Genomic DNA, 23,617 nt, shown 5'->3' on the forward strand with positions numbered 1-23,617 from the left:
AGGATAGCAACTTTTAACAGGTCTTTCAAGAGGTAACAGTCAGGCCTGCTATGTTAACTCTTTTCCATGTAAAGGGCAATACCAGAAAAAGACTGAAAAACTATTCTAAATTATAGGTACGTAAAGAGAGAAGTCAAATAAATGCAATATATATTCCTAGATAGGATCCTGAATCCTGGGCCAGAAAGGGAAAACTGAGATACTGCTGAAGCAATTATTTAATGCGAATGTGTCCAAATCACAAGAAGTGATCTGGACGGTCTATATGCCGATTACGTAGAAGAGTAACCTAGCTTTTGGAAAATACACAGTTGAATATGGGGGGGAAGAGGCATTAATGTCTACAACTTGCTCAAAAGGTTTAGAAAAAATTAACATTAATGAGTAAACACACAGAGTAGGTGATGAAGCAAATGCACTAAGATGTTAATAATTGGGGAATTTGCTGCCAAAGAAATATGGGAGCTCCTCATGGTCTTCTGGTAACTTTTCCGTACACCTAAAATTATTGGACATTTCAAAGTTTGAAATAGTCTTAAAATAAGTTCTTTTTTAAAAAATTACCTTAGGAAATATTCAAATCATATTCTTTTGAACATCTCTGATGATGGCAAACTGTCAGCCCTCTTTAAAAGTCCTGGATTCCAAGAAACATCTAAACTCATTTGGAATTAATTTGAAGGATAAAGTAGACAACTCCAAGTAGGTAATACTTTGCTCAGTATGTGAATTTGGTCAAAAAATAAAGTATGACTGTGAACTAGTAACACTGAATCTCTTGGGTAGTCAATAATCTCACTGTTTAAAAGTCACCAAAAATAGTCTACAATAAGTGATTAGCAATCTAAAGCCACAACTTATAATGATAATACTCCTAAGCACTCGTAAGCCTGGGCAGTGCTGTTTTGCTTTTTTTTTTTTTTTTTTTAAGATTTTATTTATTTGACAGACAGAGATCACAAGTAAGCAGAAAGGCAGGCAGAGAGATGGGGGGAAGCAGGCTCCTGCAGAGCAGCAGAGCAGAGAGCCCAACATGGGGCTCGATCCCGGGACCCGAGATCACGACCCGAGCCGAAGGCAGAGGCTTAACCCACTGAGCCACCCAGGCACCCCTGTTTTGCTTTATTTTGATATTTATACCATATATATGGTAAGGGTGTAGGATATATGACTTTTTATATATGTATATGTAGGATATATGCCTTTTTATAAAGTCAGCACTAAAAATTAAAACTTCTCTTAATGTCTTGTAAATATCAATTAATATAGCTTATAATAGTAAAATAATAATACAATGTACCAAGTAAGAGTAGAAGCACTAGAATCAAAGCCACTTAGATTTCAATTCTGGTTCTCCAGCTTCTAGATAATAGGACCTTGGACATGTTACTTAACCTCTCTCAGACTCAATTTCTTTTCTTACGTCATAGGGTTGCTTTATGAAGTAAAAGATGAAATGTATGAAAGGCCTAACATTTTAGGTAGCACTAAATAAACGGCAGCAGTCATTATCAGCCATAGTAATAATAAAATCCAGTTTCAAAAATTTATTGATCCAAGCAAACATTTACCAAGTGCTAACTAGGTGGCAGGCACTGTTTTTGCACCAAAAGGGATTTAAATGAAGAAGGAATCTAATAGGTTAAATAAGACACGTATAAATAGTGTAAGTATAATATAAAATAAAGAAATGTAATCACAAAGACAAAAAAGTTAAATAGATCAGGTCTAGTATGAAAAAAATCAAAAGGTTTCATAAGGAAGCATTTGATGTAGGCTTTGCAGATGGGTAAGAATTTTTGAAATATTACCAGATAATGACTGGAGATGGGAAAAGAAGAAAAATATCCAAGAGAATAATGGAATGAGCAAGTTTTCAGAGTGGAAGTAATGGAGGGAATAGTGAGGCATTTCCAGTAATCTACCTAGTTTGGATAGACCAGAGGAGATTCATAAGCAAAGAGAGGAAAGGAGGAAAGTGGATTATACAGGGAGGGCCATAAAGCTCAGGCTTAGAAGTCTGGACTTAATATTTATCAGCCATTAGTGAACCACTGAAGGAGATGCTGAATAGAGAAATTATATGGTCAGAAACTTTCTTCTCATCTAAGAACATTTAAGTAAAAATGAGAATTGATCATAAACCATGTCTTACTTTGGGCCAGCTGACATCACTGGACAACTTTCCTCTGTACAGAAATCTGTGATTGTTCCATAAAGCATATTAATCTGATTGAAGAAATCCACAGCTGCAAAGCAAGCATTAATTATAAGAAAAGAATTAAATTTTGATTTTACTCAAGCAAATCATATTATCAGTGTTCTTTCCTCTACAAAGAAGAGGCAAAAAGCATACACAGAAATCACAATATTTGGCTACTCTGAAATTAGGGGCTTCTGTTTATTAAGTGACTCCCTTAAGAGGGTAAAAAAACAAGCACAGGGTGGGAGAAATTCTCTGCAACACATATAGCCAACACAAATTTGGGGGCGCCTGGGTGCCTTAGTCAGTTAAGCATCCAACTCTTGACTTCAGCCCAGGTCATGATCTCAGAGTCCTGGGATCGAGCCTTATACAACTAATGCTGCTACCTGCAACAGTGTGGATGAATCTAGAGGGTATAAGGCTAAGTGAAATAAGTGAGTCAGAGAAAGACAAATACCGTATGGTTTCAGCCCAATATGGAATTTAAGAAACAAAACAAAGAAAAGAGACAAACCAAAAAACAGACTCTAAACTATAGAGAACAAACAAATGGTTACCGGAGGGGAGGCAGTGGGAAGGGGGAGGAGAAGGGTGAAACAGGTAAAGGGCATTCAGAGTACACTTATCTTGATGAGCACCGAGTAATGTACAGAATTGGTGAAACACTATCGTACATCTGAAACTAATACAACACTGCATATTAACTAAACTGGATTTTAAATTTTTTATAATTCTACCCCAAAATAAAAGAGTATCTCATAAACGTATTTTACTAACTTCACAAGATCATTATTGGTTTCCTTTTTGGGGGGAAAAAAAGGCATAATGTAGACAAATAATTGAGAATGTTACTGAAAGAAGCAATTTAGCACAGCGGCTGAAGCGTAGTCTCCACTTGTCATGGTGAGCACTGGGTGACCCGTGGACGTACTGAATCACTATATCATACACCTGAAACTAATACAACGCTGTATGTTAACTAACTGGAATTAAAATAAAAACGTAAAAAACAAAAAAGCGCAGTCTCTAAAATCCTAAAGTTCTCTTTATTTGAGCCCAGGTTCTACCGTTTGTATGACCTAGGCAAATTACTAATTTTCTGTCTCACCTTATCTATATTAAACTGAAGTAATAATAGTACCTACATCGTGAGATTGTAAAGACGAAATATAAATAATCCATGCAGAAAGGATAACAGAGGGCCAGACACAGAATTAGTGTTCCATAAATATTAACTGCTGTCATCATTATCATTTTTTTCTACTGAAGATGGTAAATCTATGCTCTGTATTACACTGTAACAGGAGACAAAAATTTCGTAAAAGTCCATACTCACAATAAAATAACATAAAGGCTAAAGTGAACTTAGGTTATCACTATAACTGTGGCGTTAGGTCGGTAACTAGATCCTTGAACAGACAACATGCCAGCACTCACCTACAATTAGGCTACTAACATAATTTAGAGTCCACCTAGAAACAGGCTACTTACTGTTCACTGCAACCCATTCATTTAGATCTTCCCCCTCAGGAAGCATGACAGCCGTCCGGAGATTGCCACTACCAAGCGTGGCTTCTGCGTGCTTTAAGAGTTCATACTGGTGAGAACCCTCCGGAATGTTCTTCTTTGGTTTAAAAGTTTTAGAGGAGCGGCTACCACTATGAATAGAAGAGAAAAAAAGAACCTCAATATTTAAGGCATGACTTTCCACAGAGTATACTGTGCTGTACTACTGAATAAATTAACACTGAGGTGATCCTAAAGTCCACAAATAAAGAGCCCTAAATTGTACCTGCGACATTACATCCCAGCAAAATAATGTTGTAGCTACTATGTTTGATACCCAAAACTCCTACAAACATTCCCTACTACAACTTCCAAGGAGAAAGTGAATTTTTAGCTATAATTAATCCAGCTTTTCACCATAAACTAGTGATTCAGAATTATAGGTTGTAGTCTATAAAAACAAAGTATTTCTGTGACTGTTTTCAGTCATTTTATTCCTTTTCACCCCTATTAAGTCCCTTGTTCTAATAAAAATAATTTATTTCCTTCATTAAAGATAATAGTTTTACATCAATAAAACATAAAAATCCTAGAGTGAGAAAGAGAAGCTACATGTTCTATGTTCCGCCTAATTATAGGAAGCAGCAGCAATCTTAATGCAGAATTCCACATATGCAGATAAGTAGCTAGACCTTAATATGGTTGTCTCACTAAAATTTCTAAATTTGTGTGGATATACACATGCATTTTTTTCAATGGGTCAAATGAAACTAGTCTCAGAACTGGTTTAAGAGTCTTTAAGAGATGGATTCTTCTGTTAATGTTATCAAATTCTTATCAAACTGTATTATACACCAGTCATCCCTTCTTAATACTTCCCTTTTCTTCTCTTCATATAAAAAGGAACAGTTAAAAAAGAATGAATTAGAGGAAGGTGGGTAAGTGGGAACCCTGTAAAGTTTAATATTACTAAATCCATACCACCAAAGTCTTCAGACTTGTGGAGGTTATGAATATGAAAGGGGAATTCCAAAAAGAACAGATGAACAATAGTTATACTTCCCAAGCTCTCCATAACTTTTCACTCACTACCCCCTTTCTCCCAAGCTTAACCCCATGATGTCTCCTGTCTACCCCAAGATAAAGGGTAGTTCTCAATGTTGGTTACATAGTATAGTCACCCGATGTGCTTTCAAAAAATACTAAGGATCCTGAGATAAACTAAGAATCCACCAGTCAACCCAAATATTCAATTCAAATGACTAGTATATTTTGCATTTCTAAGGCAACAGCGTTCTTCACACTGGTCTTCCCTCAAGTGTTCAACTGGAATAAACTGAGGGTCTTCAACTCTAACACTGGCCCCCTCTCTCTGCCAGGTATCTCTACCTAACAGTCAAAGTATCATTAAAAGCTCTGATCGGACATAACTCCTCTGCTTAAAACCACTCAGTGGTTTTTCCATTGCTCTCAGAGTAAACAGACATGTCAAACGTCAGACACAGTTAAGTCCCTAAACCACCACTAGAGCGCAGAGTGCAGAAACTCTTCTTCAGTCTAATCCGGTAATCACTAAACACCAAATTCTCTCCCAGAGTCTCTAAAATATAAAAACACAGAAAGGATCATTGTGGCTACACCAAGCTTAAGACTTACTTCATTTTCCCGCCTTTCTCACCCTTTGTTTATAAAAATTTAGTGTGAGAAACAACAAAGACATTTCATTAATTTATGTGTGATTAATTACCAAAATAACTCCTAGCAGTAATCTGGTACATGTCTTCAGGCAGGGTGTAAGTTAAGTACACTCCCTTTAATTCACCACTCTTCAGACTAATACAACAACTGAGGATGCAACAAACTGTTGAAAGTTACAGAGACATCAGCTGTGCCTGCACTCTGAGGAGGGTCAGAGCCTCACCTGCCCCCTATGTACTGAATCATTCTACCACGAACTTTTAGGCTTCCAAATGCTTTTTGATTGGTGTCCTCTCCAGAACTGGTCTTCCACAAAGCTAAATAAACCTACTGCATAAGACTTAATTCTTGAGTAGAAAGAAAAAAAACTCTGAGTTCAATTTTGTGAGGGCCAAGGTATGTTATCTCGAGCAAACACCCCAATTTTCTTGAGTCTATTCTTTCCTAAACAGTGAAAGCCTAATAAAAGTAACAAAACATCAGCACTATCTGTATCTTAAATCTGCTGCAAAACGAGAAAATATATGTGAAAAAGTTTTTAAAACTGTAAAATGCTGTGCAAATAAAATGTTAGTTTTTTTTATTGTTTTCCTGTTTCTGAACCAAAATGACAGAGTAACAAAGGAAATGGTAGAGCAATACCCAAAGCTGAATTCAACCACTATTCCCACCCTCTTCTCCTAAGACTGGGGCAAACATAACCTTAACTTTGGAAACAAATGCTTTTACACACCAAGTTTACAGAAGAAATTTTAAAATTTTTGTTTTGTTTTTTGATGTTATTCCCATAACAAGTTTCAGGTGATTTAATGCTAATTGTGAGGCTAGACTAGAAATCAAGAAAACAAGGTTCTATTCCTCATTTTGCCATTTTCTTCTCACATTATCTACCACAAATTATCATCTGGGCTTCAACGTCTTTACTTTGTCTTTTGAAAGTCTGGAAAATAACTTTTTATAAAAGGGTATAATTTAAGAGATGAGATAATGTTTATAAAAATGATTTTAGTTCCTAAAAACTAAAACTTTTTTTTCTTTGAGATTTTATTTATTTATTTGACAGACAGAGATCACAAGTTAAGCAGAGAGGTGGGGGGATGGGGAGGGTGGGGAGCAGACTCCCTGCTGAGCAGAGAGCCCGATGCAGGGCTCGATCCCAGGACCCCGGAATCATAACCTGAGCCGAAGGCAGAGGCTTTAACCCACTGAGCCACCCAGGCACCCCCTAAAACTGTTTTTAAAACTGTTGACTCTTTCCTCTGTTCCTCTTTTCCATGCACACTCAAACTTCCGAAATGTTCTCAAGTCCTTTAATTTTCTTTCTCTCTAACCCTTCTGCTTTATTCAGGCAGAATAACCTAACCATTTCAATACTCTATATTTTTTAAATATTATTTTTAGAAACCACATTCAGCTTTTTCAACCTGAAACTTCCACCAGTATCCACCCTACCTCTGGAAGTTCAGTACTGCTTCCCATTTCTAGGTCAAAAAGACCAATGACAGAGTCCTCAAGTTCAAAAGCACAAATATGAAAGCATACACGCAAAAGTCCTTATCAATGAGTACAAGCTCTTATAATAACAATGTATGGCCAAATGCATATATCTCACATGGCATTTTAAGACATTTGATGCAAATATTCAAAAACATCTTCAATAACAGAAAGTACACTGCCTCCCACCCCACCCTCCTTAGAAGAGACCTGTGTATCAGAAGAATCTCAAAGGAAGTATCTTGTATATCCTTCCAGAGAGTCTATGTCTAAACAAGGCCAAGAACACTTGGGCCTGTTTTTTGTTTTTACACAATTGTTGCATGCTATACTATACTAAATAATGTTTTTCACTTGAGATGGTTGTATATTAAGATAGAAGTAGATCTAACTTATTCTTTTTAAGATTCAATAGTACTTCCTTATGTAAGTGTATAATACATTTTAATCAGTCACTTAATGATAAGCATTTAGGCTGTTCCAGTCATTTGTTATTACAACACTGAAGTAAGTATCCTCCTGCACATGCATATATGAAGAATAAATCACTAAAAATAAAATTGCTGTGCTAAAGGACATTCACATTTTTAGATTTTATATAGGCCTATTTTTCCCCAAATAAGTTGTACCCTTTCACAGTCCCATTAACAATGTATGAAAATGCCTATGCACACTTTCAGTCTTAGAAGAAAAGGATTCTACTTATTCTCGTACAGCTCCTAACACAGTATCATAACTTTATGAGAATTTGGGGCTTTCTATGTGAATGATACATTCATGGCATTACCCTGAGGTCTTTTCTTTCCAAGTAAACAACAAGGATTCAGGATTGCCCTGGTCGATTCTCTTAGTCACATCAGAAGGCCAATCAATTTCTAAAGCAAGACATGTTGGTTTGACAAATAACTGTGTCCTAAGGGAAAACCCTGAACCCACCTCCCTTATAATTAATTAGTCATCCAATTTGATCTACCTTTTGTAAGTTTCAAGAGCATTATTTATTTCCTCTTTGAGAACCTAAAGAATAGATTAGCTCCCACAGTGATACCTAGGTTAATTCCCATAAACCATTTCCTACCATCTCAACAGTGTCACGTACATTATTACCCTTAATTTTAATCCTTATCATCCAATCCAACTATGATACTTTCAAATTTGGATAGGAAAATCTTAAGACTAAAGGAAATGGGGCAAAGGGGAGATACACAGAGAACTTAAAACTGGGGCACTAATATGGGTTAGAATAGATATCTGTGTATTCTGACACTGAAGAACATGTCAATTATCTTAAACGAGTTACTTAACATTACCAAGCCTCAGCTTCCTCATCTATAAAATGAGAATAATAATACCTACCTTACTACTGAATCGTGTGGTAAGAACTCCACTAATATTAGTTCTCTTTGCTCCAACTCTAGGTACCAACCTGTTACTCACATCAGTAGCTCCTTCCATAGGTCTAAGTCCAATACTAAAGATCAGGTACTTAATAAACACTTGTTAATTGATAGTTCCAATGAAATTCAGGCTAAGAACTCCTACATCAGGACAGTAATGATGATGATTAATATTAACTAACATTTACTGCAGCCTTTGTGCTCAGAAGTATTTTACATGTAATATCTCATTTAATCCTTTTAACTCTATGATGTACAGGCTATTATTTTATTTTATGGATAACAAAACTGAGGCTTAAAGAACTTACATAATTTGCTCAAGATTATAAGAGTGGTAGATAAAGGAGCCAGAATTTAAATCTAGGATTTAAATATCTAAAGCTCCCCCATTCTTTCACCCATAACCAAAGACTACATGATGCTTATTTACCTTTATCTTCCATCCAATTATTTCAAACAATTTTCTTCCTAAGTCACCAAAGTTTTAATCAAGCCACTTATGAAAAAGCACAAGACTAATTCATACTGAGGGAGTTATCAGACACATTTTTTTAATTAAAATTTTTTTAAATTTTTTATTTTTATTTTATTGTTTATAAACATATAATATATTTTTATCCCCAGGGGTACGGGTCAGACACATTTTTAAAACAATCTTCCAACTACTTAATTCCATTTCTTCTCCCCGTATGTCTTCTAATTTATATGAATATTTAGTATTACCATTAAGGAAAAATAAAATCCCACCAGAGAGCAATTTCTCTCAAGAGGTTGACAAACATACTAATACTTTCAGAAAGGCAGATATGTACCAGCAAAAAATGTCAGAAATTACCAAAATCAAGTAGAACATGTTCTAAAAATAATAAAGCTAAAGGCTATAGGCTAAAAGCTTTGAGTATCGAAAAGACCATCTTCATTCAAGAAAGTTAGCAATCTGAACAAACATACATACTTACATTTCTGCCTAACTCAAACATTCTTTTCTTTTGTAAAAAGATTTATTTTAGAGAGAGAGTGCACACACATCAGCAGGGGAAGGGGCAGAGGGAGAGAGAGAATCTCAAGCAGACTCCCTGCTGAGCATGGAGACCAACAAAGGGCTGATCCCAGGACCCCTGATATCATGACCGGAGCCAAAACCAGAAGTGGGACATTCAACTGACTGAGCCACTGAGGCACCCCATGTCTAACATTCTTTTTAAGTCACTATTACTAGTGTTACTACTGCCGCTATAGTTAATGTTAGTAAAGTAAAAAGTCCTTAACATTGTTAGAAACCCTGAAAGAAGGCTATCAGCAGACCAGCAATTGAGAAATTCTGGTAATATTAAAAAGCTGATGAGAATATACCCGAAACTAGGAGGATATTATATGTCAATTACACTTCAATTTAAAAAAACTAGATTAAAAAAAATGTTGATGAGATACACTAACAGAGAAAGTCTATTTAAAAAAAAAAAAAAAAAGGATGTCTGGGTGGCTCAATGGGTTAAGTGTTTGCCTTCAGCTCAGGTCATGATCCCAGAGTCTGAGATCGAGTCCTGCATCAGGCTCCTTGCTCTGTGGGGATCCTGCTTCTCCCTCTCTCCCTCTGCCTGCTGTTCCTGCTGCTTGTACTCTCACACTCTCTCAGTCTCACTCTGGCAAATAAATAAATAAAATCTTTTTTTGGGGGGGCGCCTGGGTGGCTCAGTGGGTTGGGGCCTCTGCCTTCGGCTCAGGTCATGATCCCAGTGTCCTGGGATTGAGCCCCACATTGGGTTCTCTGCTCAGCAGGGAGCCTGCTTCCTCCTCTCTCCGACTGCCTCTCTGCCTACTAGTGATCTCTGTCTGTCAAATAAATAAATAAAATCTTAAAAAAAAAAAAAAATCTTTTTTTTTTTTTTTAAGTAAAGTCTAAAAAACCTAGCCTAGGACATGCCCAGTGATACATGGTATAGCATGAGTGAATCTTGGTAATACTATGCTAGTGCAAAGAACCCAGACACAAAATATGTAGTATCACATATTGTATGACTCCATTTATATGAAATGACCAGAATAGGTAAATCCACAGCAACAGAAACTAGGGCTGGAGAGAAAGAAATGGAGGAGTGACCACTAATGATATAAGGTTTCTTCTAGGGTTTGATGAAAATGTTCAGGAATTGGGGCGCCTAGGTGGCTCAGTGGGTTAAAGCCTCTGCCTTCAGCTCAGGCCATGATCTCAGGGTCCTGGGATCCAGCTCTGCATCAGGCTCTCTGCTCAGCGGGGAGCCTGCTTCCCCCCTCTCTCTCTGCCTACCTCTCTGCCTACTTGTGATCTCTTGTCAAATAAATAAATAAAATCTTTAAAAAAAGAAAGAAAATATTCAGGAATTAAATAGCCAGGGTGATTGTGCAACTTTGTTAAAAATCCACGAAATTATACACTTTAAAGGAGTTTTAGGGTATGAATTATAGTTCCACATTTTACATTTTTCAAAGAATAATGTTTATTATTAAAAAGTAATGTTCCTGGGGCACGTGGGTGGCTCAGTGGGTTAAAGCCTCTGCCTTCGGCTCAGGTCATGATCCCGGGGTCCTGGGATCGAGCCCCGCAGAGAGCCCGCTTCCTCCTCTCTCTCTGCCTGCCTCTCTGCCTACTTGTGATCTCTGTCTGTCAAATAAATAAATAAAATCTTTAAAAAAAAAAAAAAGTAATGCTCCTAAAACGAAGAGAAAGAAAAAAGAAGGAAAAAAAATGCTCCTCACCACCTTAATAAGTGAGTTTCTTTCATCCACTTATCCACTCTTACACTCTGTCTTCCAAATAACATACTCTGACCACCATCTATGTTCTAGGTCGCACTCTTCTAAGCCCTGAGACACGGCACTGAACAACAAAGACAAGATCCCTACTCTCACTGTAGGCATGGAGAAAAGAAGAAAGGTTCCAATATTTGTAGGTAGAACCAGCAAGACTCACTATTCGATTTCATGATTTGTGGAAAGTGGTAAAGAATCCAGGATGCCTATGTTTTTAGTCTTAAGTAGGTGAAAGACCATTTATTGAGATGGGTTTTGGACATATTAACCTGAGACATCTATCAGACATTCGTATGTTAGGTAGACGGCTGTATTTACAAGACTCGGGCTTAGAGGAAAGACGAAACTAGAGGTAACAGATAATTTTGCTATCTCCACTGGTTAGCACAATGCCAAAAGATGCACAAGTGTATTATTAAATGAGTATTTTATAAGCTATGAGAAGTCCTACAGTAGTAAAGAAAATTGTTTATGATTTAGCCCAGGGCTTCCCAAACATCTTTAGTCATGGAAACTTTTCTTCCACATTTTAAACATCACGCTCTTTAACTATTATAGGGAATATTTCACCAGTGTATTAAACTGATAACTGGGTTGCCTCTCAGGGTAAAGCAGGTTCACAACACTTACAACCTTAAATAGTATAATTCAGTGACTTCGTATTAAGAATAGGTAGAGGGTTGGTCAATTCACTATTTAATGCCCCATGACATTTTATAATCTAACCCTTAGAAAATAATAAAGCACTTCACACACGAAGGCCAATTAGTTTCCACACTTGTGAAGTAATCTGAGGCATTATCTCAATTACAGGTGAAGACACTAAACTTTAATCACTCATCTCCAATCACCCTCTGAGCTTTTGAGCGGGATACAGACCGCAGTTTCCTTTGCCCAGCACTGCGTTCATTATCCCAGTCAGTAAACAGGTACTGAAACCACAGGAGATTTTAGAAGTACCCAGAGTCAAATATCTGGGTGATTTCCATGCAGCAGCAGTGACTCCATTTTCAAAATCCTATACAATTTGCACAGTTAAAAGGAAGAAACTGAAATTTGCTTGTGCAGAGCTCAGAATAAACATGAATCTAGCACCTGAGTTGGCAGTAATTCCAAATATACTGGTGTTTCAACCAAGAAACATCTAGGGAGCTTAAAACATCTTTTTAAAAACTTCTTTTACAAAATTTTTTCTTAACCTCCCAGGAAAAACTGTCCATTCTCTCTTGTGTTTTACTATAGCTTAATGTACCTCTAATACTTTATGTGTGTACTTTTGTGTTTGTTAGTATCCTGGAGATGATATCACCAATATGCAGGATTATTATGGTAATTAAATAAGTGAATACAGGGACGCCTGGGTGGCTCAGTGGGTTAAGCTGCTACCTTCGGATCAGGTTATGATCTCGGAGTCCTGGACCAAGTCCCGCATCGGGCTCCTTGCCCGGTAGGGAGCCTGCTTCTCTCTCTGCCTCTGCTTGCCTCTCTGCCTGCTTGTATGCTCTCTCCCTCTCCTTCTGACAAATAAATAAAATCTTAAAAAAAAAAAAAATGAGTGAATACATTTAGAGCAACTTAGTTTTAAGGTAGCTGTCACACAGCATATGCGCAGTATAGGAACTGACAGCTTTAAAATGCTCAGGGAATGAGTATCACTTCATCCCTGACTTCGTCTATCCAGGCTGCTATAACAAAATATCACAGACTGAGTGGCTAATAAACAGTACCAGTTTAGTTCTCATAGTTTCAGGGGCTGAAAGTTCAAGAACAGGGTGCCAGCACTGTCAGGTACTGGTGAAGGCCCTCTTCTGGGTTTGCTGCCTGCCTACTTCTCTTCATATGCTGGAAGGAGTTAGGGAGCTCTCCGGCTTGTTGTTGTTTTTTTGTTTGTTTGTTTGTTTTTAATAAGGGTACTAACCCCAGTCATGAGGGTTGAGCCCTCATGACCTAATGACCTCCAAAAAGCCTCACCTCCTAATGCCATTACATTAGGCATTAGGAGTTCAACATATGAATCTGGGGGCACACATCCAGAGCACAGCAATTCTACTGCCACACTTATACTAATCCATAAAGGTCCACTTAAAACATTCCCTCTCTTATTTGTTTGCATTTTACACTAGAATGTGAGTTAGTCAAGAATATACATAGATCATGTCTTAGTCACCCTTGAATCCCAAGTCCTTAACACAGAACCTGGGATGTAACAGATACCTAATAAATGTTTACTTAACTTTACATAATGATGTTGAAAGGGGAGAAAAAAAAATGTTCTTATTGCAAGGAGCAGTTGTTCCCAATATTAAAGAAAAAACACTGATCCATTGTCTTTATTTGGCACAAGAAATCTAAAAGATTTTAACTGCAACAAAAGGAGCAGCAGAATGGATTGGGGTTAGTTCCTAATCCTGATACCAAAATTTCATTTTCAGTCTTGGGCCCTCTGTAGTCCTGCCATACTTAAACCTTGGTTTAAAAACTCGTCAATCAAAGCAAGACATCTCAGCAATTTTAAGCAAGCTTACTCCTCCCACTGAGGGAGAGGGAAAGGAGGAAGTAGTTTTTATACTTTTATAAATTATTGAAATATAATTGATATACATCGTTATATTAGTTTCAGGTGTACAACATATGGATTCAACAATTCTATGTGCTTCTCAATGTTCACTACAATAAGTGTAGTCACCATCTGTCACCATATGCTATTACAAAATAACAAAATAAGTCAATAATTTTGACTATATTCTCTACACTGTACTTTTTACCTCTGTGATATATTCATATAAATATATTTTTAATGACTGAACAGGTTCCCATATTCTCCCAAACTTTAAAGTAATTTAATCATACTTTAAAAGCTAACAGGCACTTTCTTGTAATAATGGGATTCTTTTTTCTTTTTTCCAAAGCAAAACAGCAGAATTACTCTGGTATTCAATCTAATACTATGACCCATCTTAAAGGGTACAATAAAGGATCAAGTCTTCAGCCTTGGCAGTAATGGAAAAATCTTTTCTCTTTTTTTGGTAGGCTCCATGCCTAACATGGGGCTCAAACTCATGACCCCAAGATCAAGAGTCACATGCTCTTCCAACTGAGCCACCATGCATCCGCTGGAACAATTTTTGTATCAGATATAGATCTCAAGATATCTCAAGATATCTCAAGATAGAGCAAAGATTCACCTAAAACTCCTATAGCCTACCATTTAACTACAAATACAAAGCAGTAAAGCAATAGGTATACAATGCAAAATACAGCAGTTTTGTGGTCTAAATGCTAGGAAATTAAATTCTTATAATATCGCCAGACTGACTAGAAAAAAAAATATGAAGTCAAAATGAGAGCCTACTCTCCTTATCCCATGTACTGTTTACTGAACTTTTTTTTTTTCCCCACTGGTTGTCTAGTCATCCCTAGAGAATTAATTCAGGTACCATTTTCCTCAGGAGGCTTCCCTGATAGTCTAAACTGGGTTAAGGAAGCCTCCTCTGTGTTCACAAGGACATTATCACACGTCTCTATTTTACAACGTACCATGAAACCTTTGAGTTTCTCAAAGGCAAGAACTATTTCTAAGACAACACTGCATCTCCAGAACCTAGCAGAAGGCATAGGCTAAATCAGAGATCTTTGATAAATGTCTGCTGAGCTAAACCAATAAAGGACTCCAAGCCAAAAATGGTAAGGTAAAGCAAGTATTTTGGCAATGTTTGCTAAATTCATTTTCTGGGCTTACAAAATTAGGTTCAGTCTTGGGGCACCTAAGGGGCACCTTAACCACTGAGCCACCTTGGGGTGGCTCAGTGGTTAAGCCTCTGCCTTCAGCTCAGGTCATGATCTCAGGGTCCTGGGATTGAGCCCCACATCGGGCTCTCTGCTCCGCGGGGAGCCTGCTTCCCCCTCTCTCTCTGCCTGCCTCTCTGCCTACCTGTGATATCTCTCTCTGTCAAATAAACAAATAAAATCTTTAAATAAAAAAAGAAACTCAACACATTAAATGGTCTTAAGAAAAATAAGGAAGCTCATGTTTGCCTATGAAAAATGACAAAGTGTCCAGGAAAATGGGAAAAGCCTTTATTTCTTTTACTTAATGGAGATGGAGAAAGGTATCGGAAACATGAATACAAAAGTTATAAATCACTTTCTCCTATAAACATAATTTCAGGGGCACCTGGGTGGCTAAGCCAGTTAGGCATGCAACCCTTGGTTTCTATTCAAGTATGACCTCAGGGTTGTGGGATCAAGCCCCATATCTGTGCTCAGCACTAAGTATGTTTGAGATTGTCTCCCTCTCCCTCTACACCTCCCCTTGCTCTCTCTCAAATAAAACAAATAATAAAATCTGTAAAAACATAAATATATATAATTTCAAATGCAGTTGATTGGTTTTTATTTGTTTTTAAATAAAACAGAGATCATTCCTGATTTAGAGATATATTTTAACCAATGCATAATTAAAATCAAAGACATTAAAGATTAAAATGAGATTTGCTAAAACATACTTCATAAGAATAATGTGAATAATGTAGAGTATCAGTGAAGACTGATAATAAATTTTTTAAAAGTTCCTTACAGCTCAAATTTGGATTAGCCTGTTTCCTTATAAAAATAAGTTATTAAACACTGTTGGCTGGAAAAAGGACCTTTAGACTCACTACCAACTAACACACCACTGAAACAAAACAACTCAAAAACAATAGTTTAACACAAAAACAATTTCCTTTCACTTAGAGACAGCATACAATTGTTGATACTTAACAGAATATGGCAATAAAATGAATTAGAACTTATAATAAGACTATTTTGAAGAGTGATAGTTGAAGATAATAGGCTACTAGTTTCTATTCCCTCCTCAAAATGATAAAAAGTGAATTTTTTTTTCAAAATTTTATTCATTTATTTGAGAGAGAGAGAGCGTACAAGTGGTAGGAAGGGACAGAAGGAGAGAGAAAGAAAAGCAGACTCCCTGCCAGGCAGGAAGCTCGATCCCAAGACTCAGAAATCATGACCTGAGCTAAAAGCTGATGCCTGCCACCCAAGTGCCCCTAAAGTGAATTTTTAAAAAATCATAATCCCATAAGGACAAAGAGAATAAAAGAAAAGACAAAAATGAAATTTTGAAAATTAAAAAGTAGATGAATAAATAACTGAATTAACATACCTAAGGAAACCTAATCCTAAACTTGGAAGCAACCTAATTTACACCACAGATCCCATAAAAGGTTCAGAAATAAAGCAGAATACTCTGGAAGTGGGAATGGACATGGAATAAGACTTTCACGTTCTAGGAAATTACACACTCAAATTCCCTCTGCAATCAGCACAGTGTGAAAAGGGCGAAACAGAAAGGGTATCTGGCTTGGGAGATCAGGCACACACGTGCAGGCAAATGTACCATACCTAACACTGGGAGATTGGGTAAGTGTGGAAAATCAATGTCAGGGCCTCTATCTGGCTTCCCCTGCACCTGCACCCCTCCAACCACAGGATCCCGAAAACCCTGCAGCCAGGATAATAATCTCTAAGCAAACACCAGAAGAGATCTTTCAGACAAATCTGACCACCCATGCACAAAGACCTAAAATGATTCATGCTAGGAGTTCTTCAGGGAAACAGCCTAGCCTTATCACCCTTCACAAAGACCACAGTTGAAACGCCCTTCACACACACGCACAGGGATTCCAATTAGCTTTTCAGTTGTCCTACTTGTAAATAAAAGAAGAAAGCAAAAGGGTTACCAGGCACTTGCAGGAAGCCTCTAACATGAAAGAAGACACTAAAATAGAAAAAAGCAACTTGAATAAACAATGCAGAGGAATAAAAATGACCCCATTCCAAAAAAACTATTAATACAGGCAAAAAAGAACGTTGCTTTGTGAAATAAGAATAGGGCACTATATACAAAAGAGAAACTAAATGGACACTTGAAACTTTTAAAAATTGGTAGCAGAAATGAAGAACATAATAGAATAGAAAATAAACTTGAAGTAATCTCTTGGGACACAAAGAGATGGAAAGCAAAAAAATCAAGAACCAGTCTAAGAGCTCAATATCCAAGTAAAAGAAATTCCAAAAAGATATAACAGAAAAACAAAATATTTTATTATTAAAATATTTTATCAAAGAAATAAATCAGAAAATTTCCCAGAACTGAAAATGCCTTTTTAGAGTGAGAGACCACCAACTCAGTGGATGAAAATAGACCCACATGAAAAGATGCCATTATGAAACTCCAGAACTGTATGCACAAAGAAAAGACCCTACAATGGTCCAGAGGACCAAAAAAAAGTTTTATACAAAAAGTTAAGAATCAGAAAGGCATTTGGACTTTATAAAACAACTAGAGCTTAGACACCATGTAAATTAAAATTGAAATTCTGTGAAAAAAATTATTTACAACCTAGAACTCTATATTCTGACATAATAAAAATAATATCAAGTAGGAAGGTAGAATATATCTCTATATACCAAAGGTCTCAAAATGTTTACATTCCACTTACTATTTCTAGGGAGTTTTTAGAGATCTACTCCACCAAAGTAAGGGAGGAAACCAAGAAAAAGGACGTAAGATCTAAGAAACAAGAAATCCAAAAGCCATGCAAGGGGAATCCTCAGAATGAAGTGAAAGGATTCCAAAAGTAACGGCTATCCAGCAAGACTAGATAACATCAGCCAATACAGATAGACTAGAGCAGGTCAAAAAACTCCAGCAGGCATTTACTCAAGAAAATAGTGAAAGAATCTGAATGTTTTTAAAGGTTAACTGAGGGAGTACTGGGGGATCAAAAGAACAATGAGTACACAGAAATTAAAACATTTCCAGAGATGGCTTAGAGTTGTTCAGGAAATGAAAAATAAAATTGTAATATGGGGCACCTAGGTGGCTCAGTTGGTTAAGCAGCTGCCTTTGGCTCAGGTCATGATCCCAGGGTCCTAGGATCAAGCCCTACATTGGGCTCTTGCTCAGCAGGAAGCCTGCTTCTCCCTCTCCCTCTGCTGCTCCCCTTGCTTGTATTCTCTCTCTGTCAAACAAATAAATAAAATATGTTTAAAAAAATTACAGGGTGCCTGGGTGGCTCAGGTGATTAAGCGTCTGCCTTTGGCTCGGGTCATGATCTCCAGGTCCTGGGATCAAGCCCCACGTGGGGTTCCCAGCTCAGAAGGGAGTCTGCTTCTCCCCTCTCCTTCTGCCTCTACCCTTGTTTGTGCTCTCTCTCTCTCACTCTCTGAAATGAATAAATAAAATCTTTAAAGTAAAAAAATAAATATAGTGTTTATATAGTACTAATCATATCGAGAAACTGGCAGAATGGGAAGTATGTATATATGTGATATAGGAGAGGGGTGTGATATTTTTTCTTGCATTATAAGTATTCAACCCTGAGGGGCGCCTGGGTGGCTCAGTGGGTTGAAGCCTCTGCCTTCAGCTCAGGTCATGATCCCAGGGTCCTGGGATCGAGCCCTGCATCGGGCTCTCTGCTCAGGAGGGAGCCTGCTTCCTCCTCTCTCTCTGCCTGCCTCTCTGCCTACTTGTGATCTCTGTCTGTCAAATAAATAAATAAAATCTTTGGGGAAAAAAAAGGAAAAAAAAAAAAAAAAGAATTCAACCCTAAATAGCCAAAATAACCTTAAAAAGGAACAAAGCCAGATGTATCATCTGGAGTCCCACATCGGGCTCCTCGCTCAGAGAGGAGCCTGTTTCTCCCTTTGCTTGCTGCTCCCTCTGTGCTCTCTCTCTCATTCTTCCACTCTCTGATGAATAAAAAAATAAATAAATAAATAAATACACAAATAAAATCTTTTTAAAGAATAATAAAATAATAATAAATGAAGTGAGAAGAGGGAAAACCATTTATCATCCTAATGGACACCAAAAGAAATCCGGGGTGGCAACCTTTACATCAGACAAATTAAATTTTAAACAAAATACTGTAATAAGCGATGAGGAAGGGCACTGTATCATAATTAAAGGATCTATCCAACAAGATCCAACAACTGTAAATATTTATGGCCTGAACATGGGAGCAGCCAATTCTATAAACCAATTAATAACAAATAAACACATTAATAACAATACAGTAATAGTAGGGGACTTCAACACCCCCTCACTACAACGCACAGATCACCTAAGCAGATCAACAAGAAAACAAGGGCTTTGAATGGCACACCGGACGATGGACTTCACAGATATATTCAGAACATTCCATCCTAAAGGAACAGAAGACACATTCTTCTTGAGTGTACATGGAACATCCTCTAGAATAGATCACATCCTGGGTCACAAATCAGGTCTCAACCAGTAACAAAAGACTGTGATCATTCCCTGCATATTTTTGGAGCACACCACTTTGAAACTGGAACTCAATCACAAGAGGAAAGTTGGAAAGAACTCAAATACATGGAGGCTAAAGAGTCCTACTAAAGAATGAATGGGTCAACCAGGATATTTTTTTTTTAAATTTTAAAGCTCATGGAAACAAATGAAAATGAAACACAACAGTTCAAAATCTTCGGGATGCAGCAAAGGTGGCCCTAAGAGGAAAGCATATAGCAATACAAGCCTTTCTCAAGAAACAAGAGAGGCCTCAAATATACAACCTAACCTTACACCTAAAGAAGTTGGAGAAAGTAAAGCAAATAACACCCAACCACAGCAGGGGAAGAGAAATAATAAAGATTAGAGCAAAAAGCAATGAAACGGAAACCAAATGAACAGCAGAATAGATCAACAAAACTAGGAGCTGGTTCTTTGAAAGAATTAATAGGATCGATAAACCCCTAGGCAGACTTATCAAAAAGAGAATGGGCCCGGGCGCCTGGGTGGCTCAGTTGGTTAGCAACTGCCTTCAGCTCAGGTCATGACCCTGGAGCCCCGGGATCGAGTCCCGCATCAGGCTCCCAGCTCCATGGGGAGTCTGCGTCTCCCTCTGACCTTCTCACTCATGTTGTCTCTCACTGTCTCTCTCTCTCAAACAAATAAATAAAATCTTTAGAAAAAAAAAGAAAAAAAGAGAATGGGCCCAAATAAAATCATGAGTGAAAGAGGAGAGATCACAACCAACACCAAAGAAATACAATTTTAAGAATACATTAAAAACAACTATATGCCAACAAATTAGGCAATCTGAAAGAAATGGATGCATTCCTAGAGTCATATAAACTACCAAAAGTGAAACAGGAAGAAATAGAAAACCAGAAAAGACCCATAACCTGCAAGGAAACTGAAGCAAGTGCCTAGGGCTGGATGACTTTGCAGGGGAATTCTACCAAACGTTTAAAGAAGAATTAATACCTATTCTTCATAACCTACTTCAAAAAACAGAAATAGAAGGAAAACTTCCAAACTCTTTCTATGAGGTCAGCATTACCTTGATTCCAAAACCAAAGACACCACTAAAAAGGATGATTACAGACCAATATCCCCGATGAATATGGAAATTCTCAGCAAAAATTCTCAGCAAAATACTAGCCAATAGGATCCAACAGTATATTAAAATGATTAAAAACAGAAACCAGTTGCATTTCTATACACAAACAAGGAGACAGAAGAAAAAGTAAGAAGTCAATCTTTACAATTGTACCCAAAACCACAAGATACTTAGGAATAAACCTAACCAAAGAGGCAAAGGATCTATACTCAGAAAACTACAGAACACTCATGGAAGAAACGGAGGAAGACACAAGGAAATGGAAAAATGTTCCGTGCTCATGGATTGGAAGAACAAATATTGTTAAAATGTGCAGGCTACCTAGAGCAATCTACACATTCAATGCAATCCCTATCAAAATACTATCAACTTTTTTCACAGAACTGGAACAAACAGTCCTAAAATTTGTATGGAACCAGAAAAGACCCCAAACAGCCAAAGGAATGTTGAAAGAGCAAACCAAAACTGGTGACATCACAATTCCAGACTTCAAGCTCTATTACAAAGCTGTCATCATCAAGACAGATGGTACTGGCACAAAAACAGACATACAGATCAGTGGAACAGAATACAGAATCCAGAAAGGGACCCTCAGCAATATGGTAAAATAATCTTTGAGAAAGAAGGAAAAAAATCCAAGAGAAAAAGCCTCTTCAATTGGTATTGGGAATTTTGGACAGCCACATGCAGAAGAACGATACTGGACCATTTCCTTACACCACACACAAAAATAAACTCAAAATGGATGAAAGACCTAAATGTGAGACAGGAATCCATCAAAATCCTAGAGGAGAACACAGGCAGCAACCTCTCTGACCTCAGTTGCAACGACTTCTTCCTGGACAAGTCTCCAAAGGCAAGGGAAACAAAGGCAAGAATGAACTACTGGGACTCCATCAAGATTAAAACCTTCTGCACAGCAATGGAAACCGTTGACAAAACCAAAAGACAACTGACAAAATAGGAGAAGATATTTGCAAATGACATATTAGTTAAAGGGCTAGTATCCAAAATCTATTAAGAACTTAGCAAACTCAACACCCAAAGAACAAATAATCCAATCAAGAAATGGGCAGAAAACATGAATAGACATTTCTCCAAAGAAGACATCCAAATGGCCAACAAACACATGAAAAGGCACTAAACATCACTCAGCATCAGGGAAATACAAATCAAAACCACAATGAGATACCACCTCACACCAGTCAGAATGGCTAAAATTAACCAGTTAGGAAATGACACATGTTGGTAAGAATGTGGAGAAAGAGGAAACCTCCACACTGTTGGTGGGAATGCAAGCTGGTATAGGCACTCGGGAAAACAGTATGGAGGTTCCTCAAAAAGTTGAAAATAGAGCTTCCCTATGACCCAGCAATTGCACTACTGGTTATTTACCCCAAAGATACAAATGTAGTGATCCAAAGGGGCACTTACCCCCCAATGTTTATAGCAGCATGTCCACAACAGTCACACTATGGAAAGAGCCCAGTGTTCATCAACAAATAAATAGATAAAGAAGATGTGGTACACATACAAATAGACACACACACACATGCACACACACTGAAATATTACACACCCATCAAAAAAGAAACCTTGTTATTTGCAACGATGTGGTTGGAACTAGAGGTGGTATGCTAAGCAAAATTAAGTCAATCAGAGAAAGACAATTATCATATGATCTTACTGATACGTGGAATTTAAGAAACAAAACAGGATCATAGGAAAAGAGAGGAAAAAACAAAACAAAACAAAACCAGAGAGGGAGACAAATCATAAGAGACTCTTAATCACAGGAAACAAACTTAGGGTTGCTGGAGGGGAGGGGTGGTATAGGTATGGAGTAACTGGGTGATAGACACTAAGGAGGGCATGTGATGTAATGAACACTGGGTATTATGTAAGACTGATGAATCACAGACGTATCCTCTGGAACCAGTAATGCATTATACATTAATTAATTGAATTAAAATTTTTAACCCACTGAGCCACCCAGGCACCCCTGAATTAAAATTTTTTAAAAAGCACAGGAAAATTTTTTATTTATTTATTTATTTATTTATTTGAGAGAGAGAGAGCCCACACATGCACATACAAGCAGGGAAAGAACGTAAGGGAAGGGAAAAGGAGAGAGAGAGTACCAATATCAGACTCCACAACAAGTTCAGAGCCCACACGGAGCTCGAGTCCACATACCTGAGGTCATGACTTGAGCCAAAACCAGAAATCAAATGCTTAACTGACTGAGCCACACAGGCATGCCAACGTTCCAGTGTTGGAAAAACTGGACAGCTACATGCAAAATAATGAAACCGACCACTGTCTTACATCATACACAAAAATTAACTCCACATGGATTAAAGACTTGACTGTGGGGCCAGCTGGATAAAGTAACTGCCCTCAGCTCAGGTCATGATCCTGGACCCAGGATTGACTCCCGCCTAGAGCTTCCTGCTCAGCAGTGAGTCTGCTTCTCCCTCTGACCCTCGCCCTTCTCGTGCTCTCTCTCCCTCATTCTCTCTCAAATAAATAAATAAAATCTTTTTAAAAAATTAAAAAAAAAAAAAAATAAAGACTTGAATATAAGACCTGAAACCATAAAATTTCTAAAAGAAAATAGTTGGTTAAGTCCTTGATGTCAGTCTGAGCGATACATTTTTTTTGGATCTGACCTCAAAAGAAAGGGAAACAAAAGCAAAAATGAAGGGGATTACATCAAACTAAAAAGGAAACATCAATAATAAAACAAAGGAAACCATCAATAATTCTTAAAGGCAACCTACTGAATGGGAGGAGATACTGGCAAGAGATACATTCATTAAGGTGTTAATATTCAAAATACATAAAGAATTCATACAACTCTGTAACAATAACAACAAAATTTAAAAATAGGTAGAGCACCTGGATAGACATTTTTCAAAAAAAGACAAACAGATGGCCAAAAAGCACAGGAAAAGGTGCTCACCATCACTAGTCACAGGGAATTGCAAATAAAAACACAATGAGAGATCACCTTACATCTGTCTGGATGGCTATTACCAAAAAGATCAGAAATCACAAGTATTGTGGAGGATTGGGATAAAAGGGAACCCCGT

At 37.4% G+C, this 23,617-nt stretch overlaps 1 protein-coding gene across 1 annotated transcript in view; it reads right to left on the reverse strand.

Annotated features, from left to right (window-relative positions):
- MOB1B (MOB kinase activator 1B) overlaps positions 1–23,617 on the reverse strand; it is a 48,900-nt gene that overhangs the window by 11,644 nt on the left and 13,639 nt on the right. The window contains exons 2-3 of the mRNA XM_032843511.1: positions 3,698–3,864; positions 2,156–2,249 (exon numbers count right to left, since the gene is read on the reverse strand). Coding sequence (XP_032699402.1) covers positions 2,156–2,249; positions 3,698–3,864 — 261 coding nt within the window. The remainder of the gene's footprint in view (positions 1–2,155; positions 2,250–3,697; positions 3,865–23,617) is intronic.

This window comes from Lontra canadensis, unplaced genomic scaffold, assembly GCF_010015895.1.
Source record: "Lontra canadensis isolate GAN:19392208 unplaced genomic scaffold, GSC_riverotter_1.0 scaffold1, whole genome shotgun sequence".
Lineage (NCBI taxonomy): Eukaryota > Metazoa > Chordata > Mammalia > Carnivora > Mustelidae > Lontra > Lontra canadensis.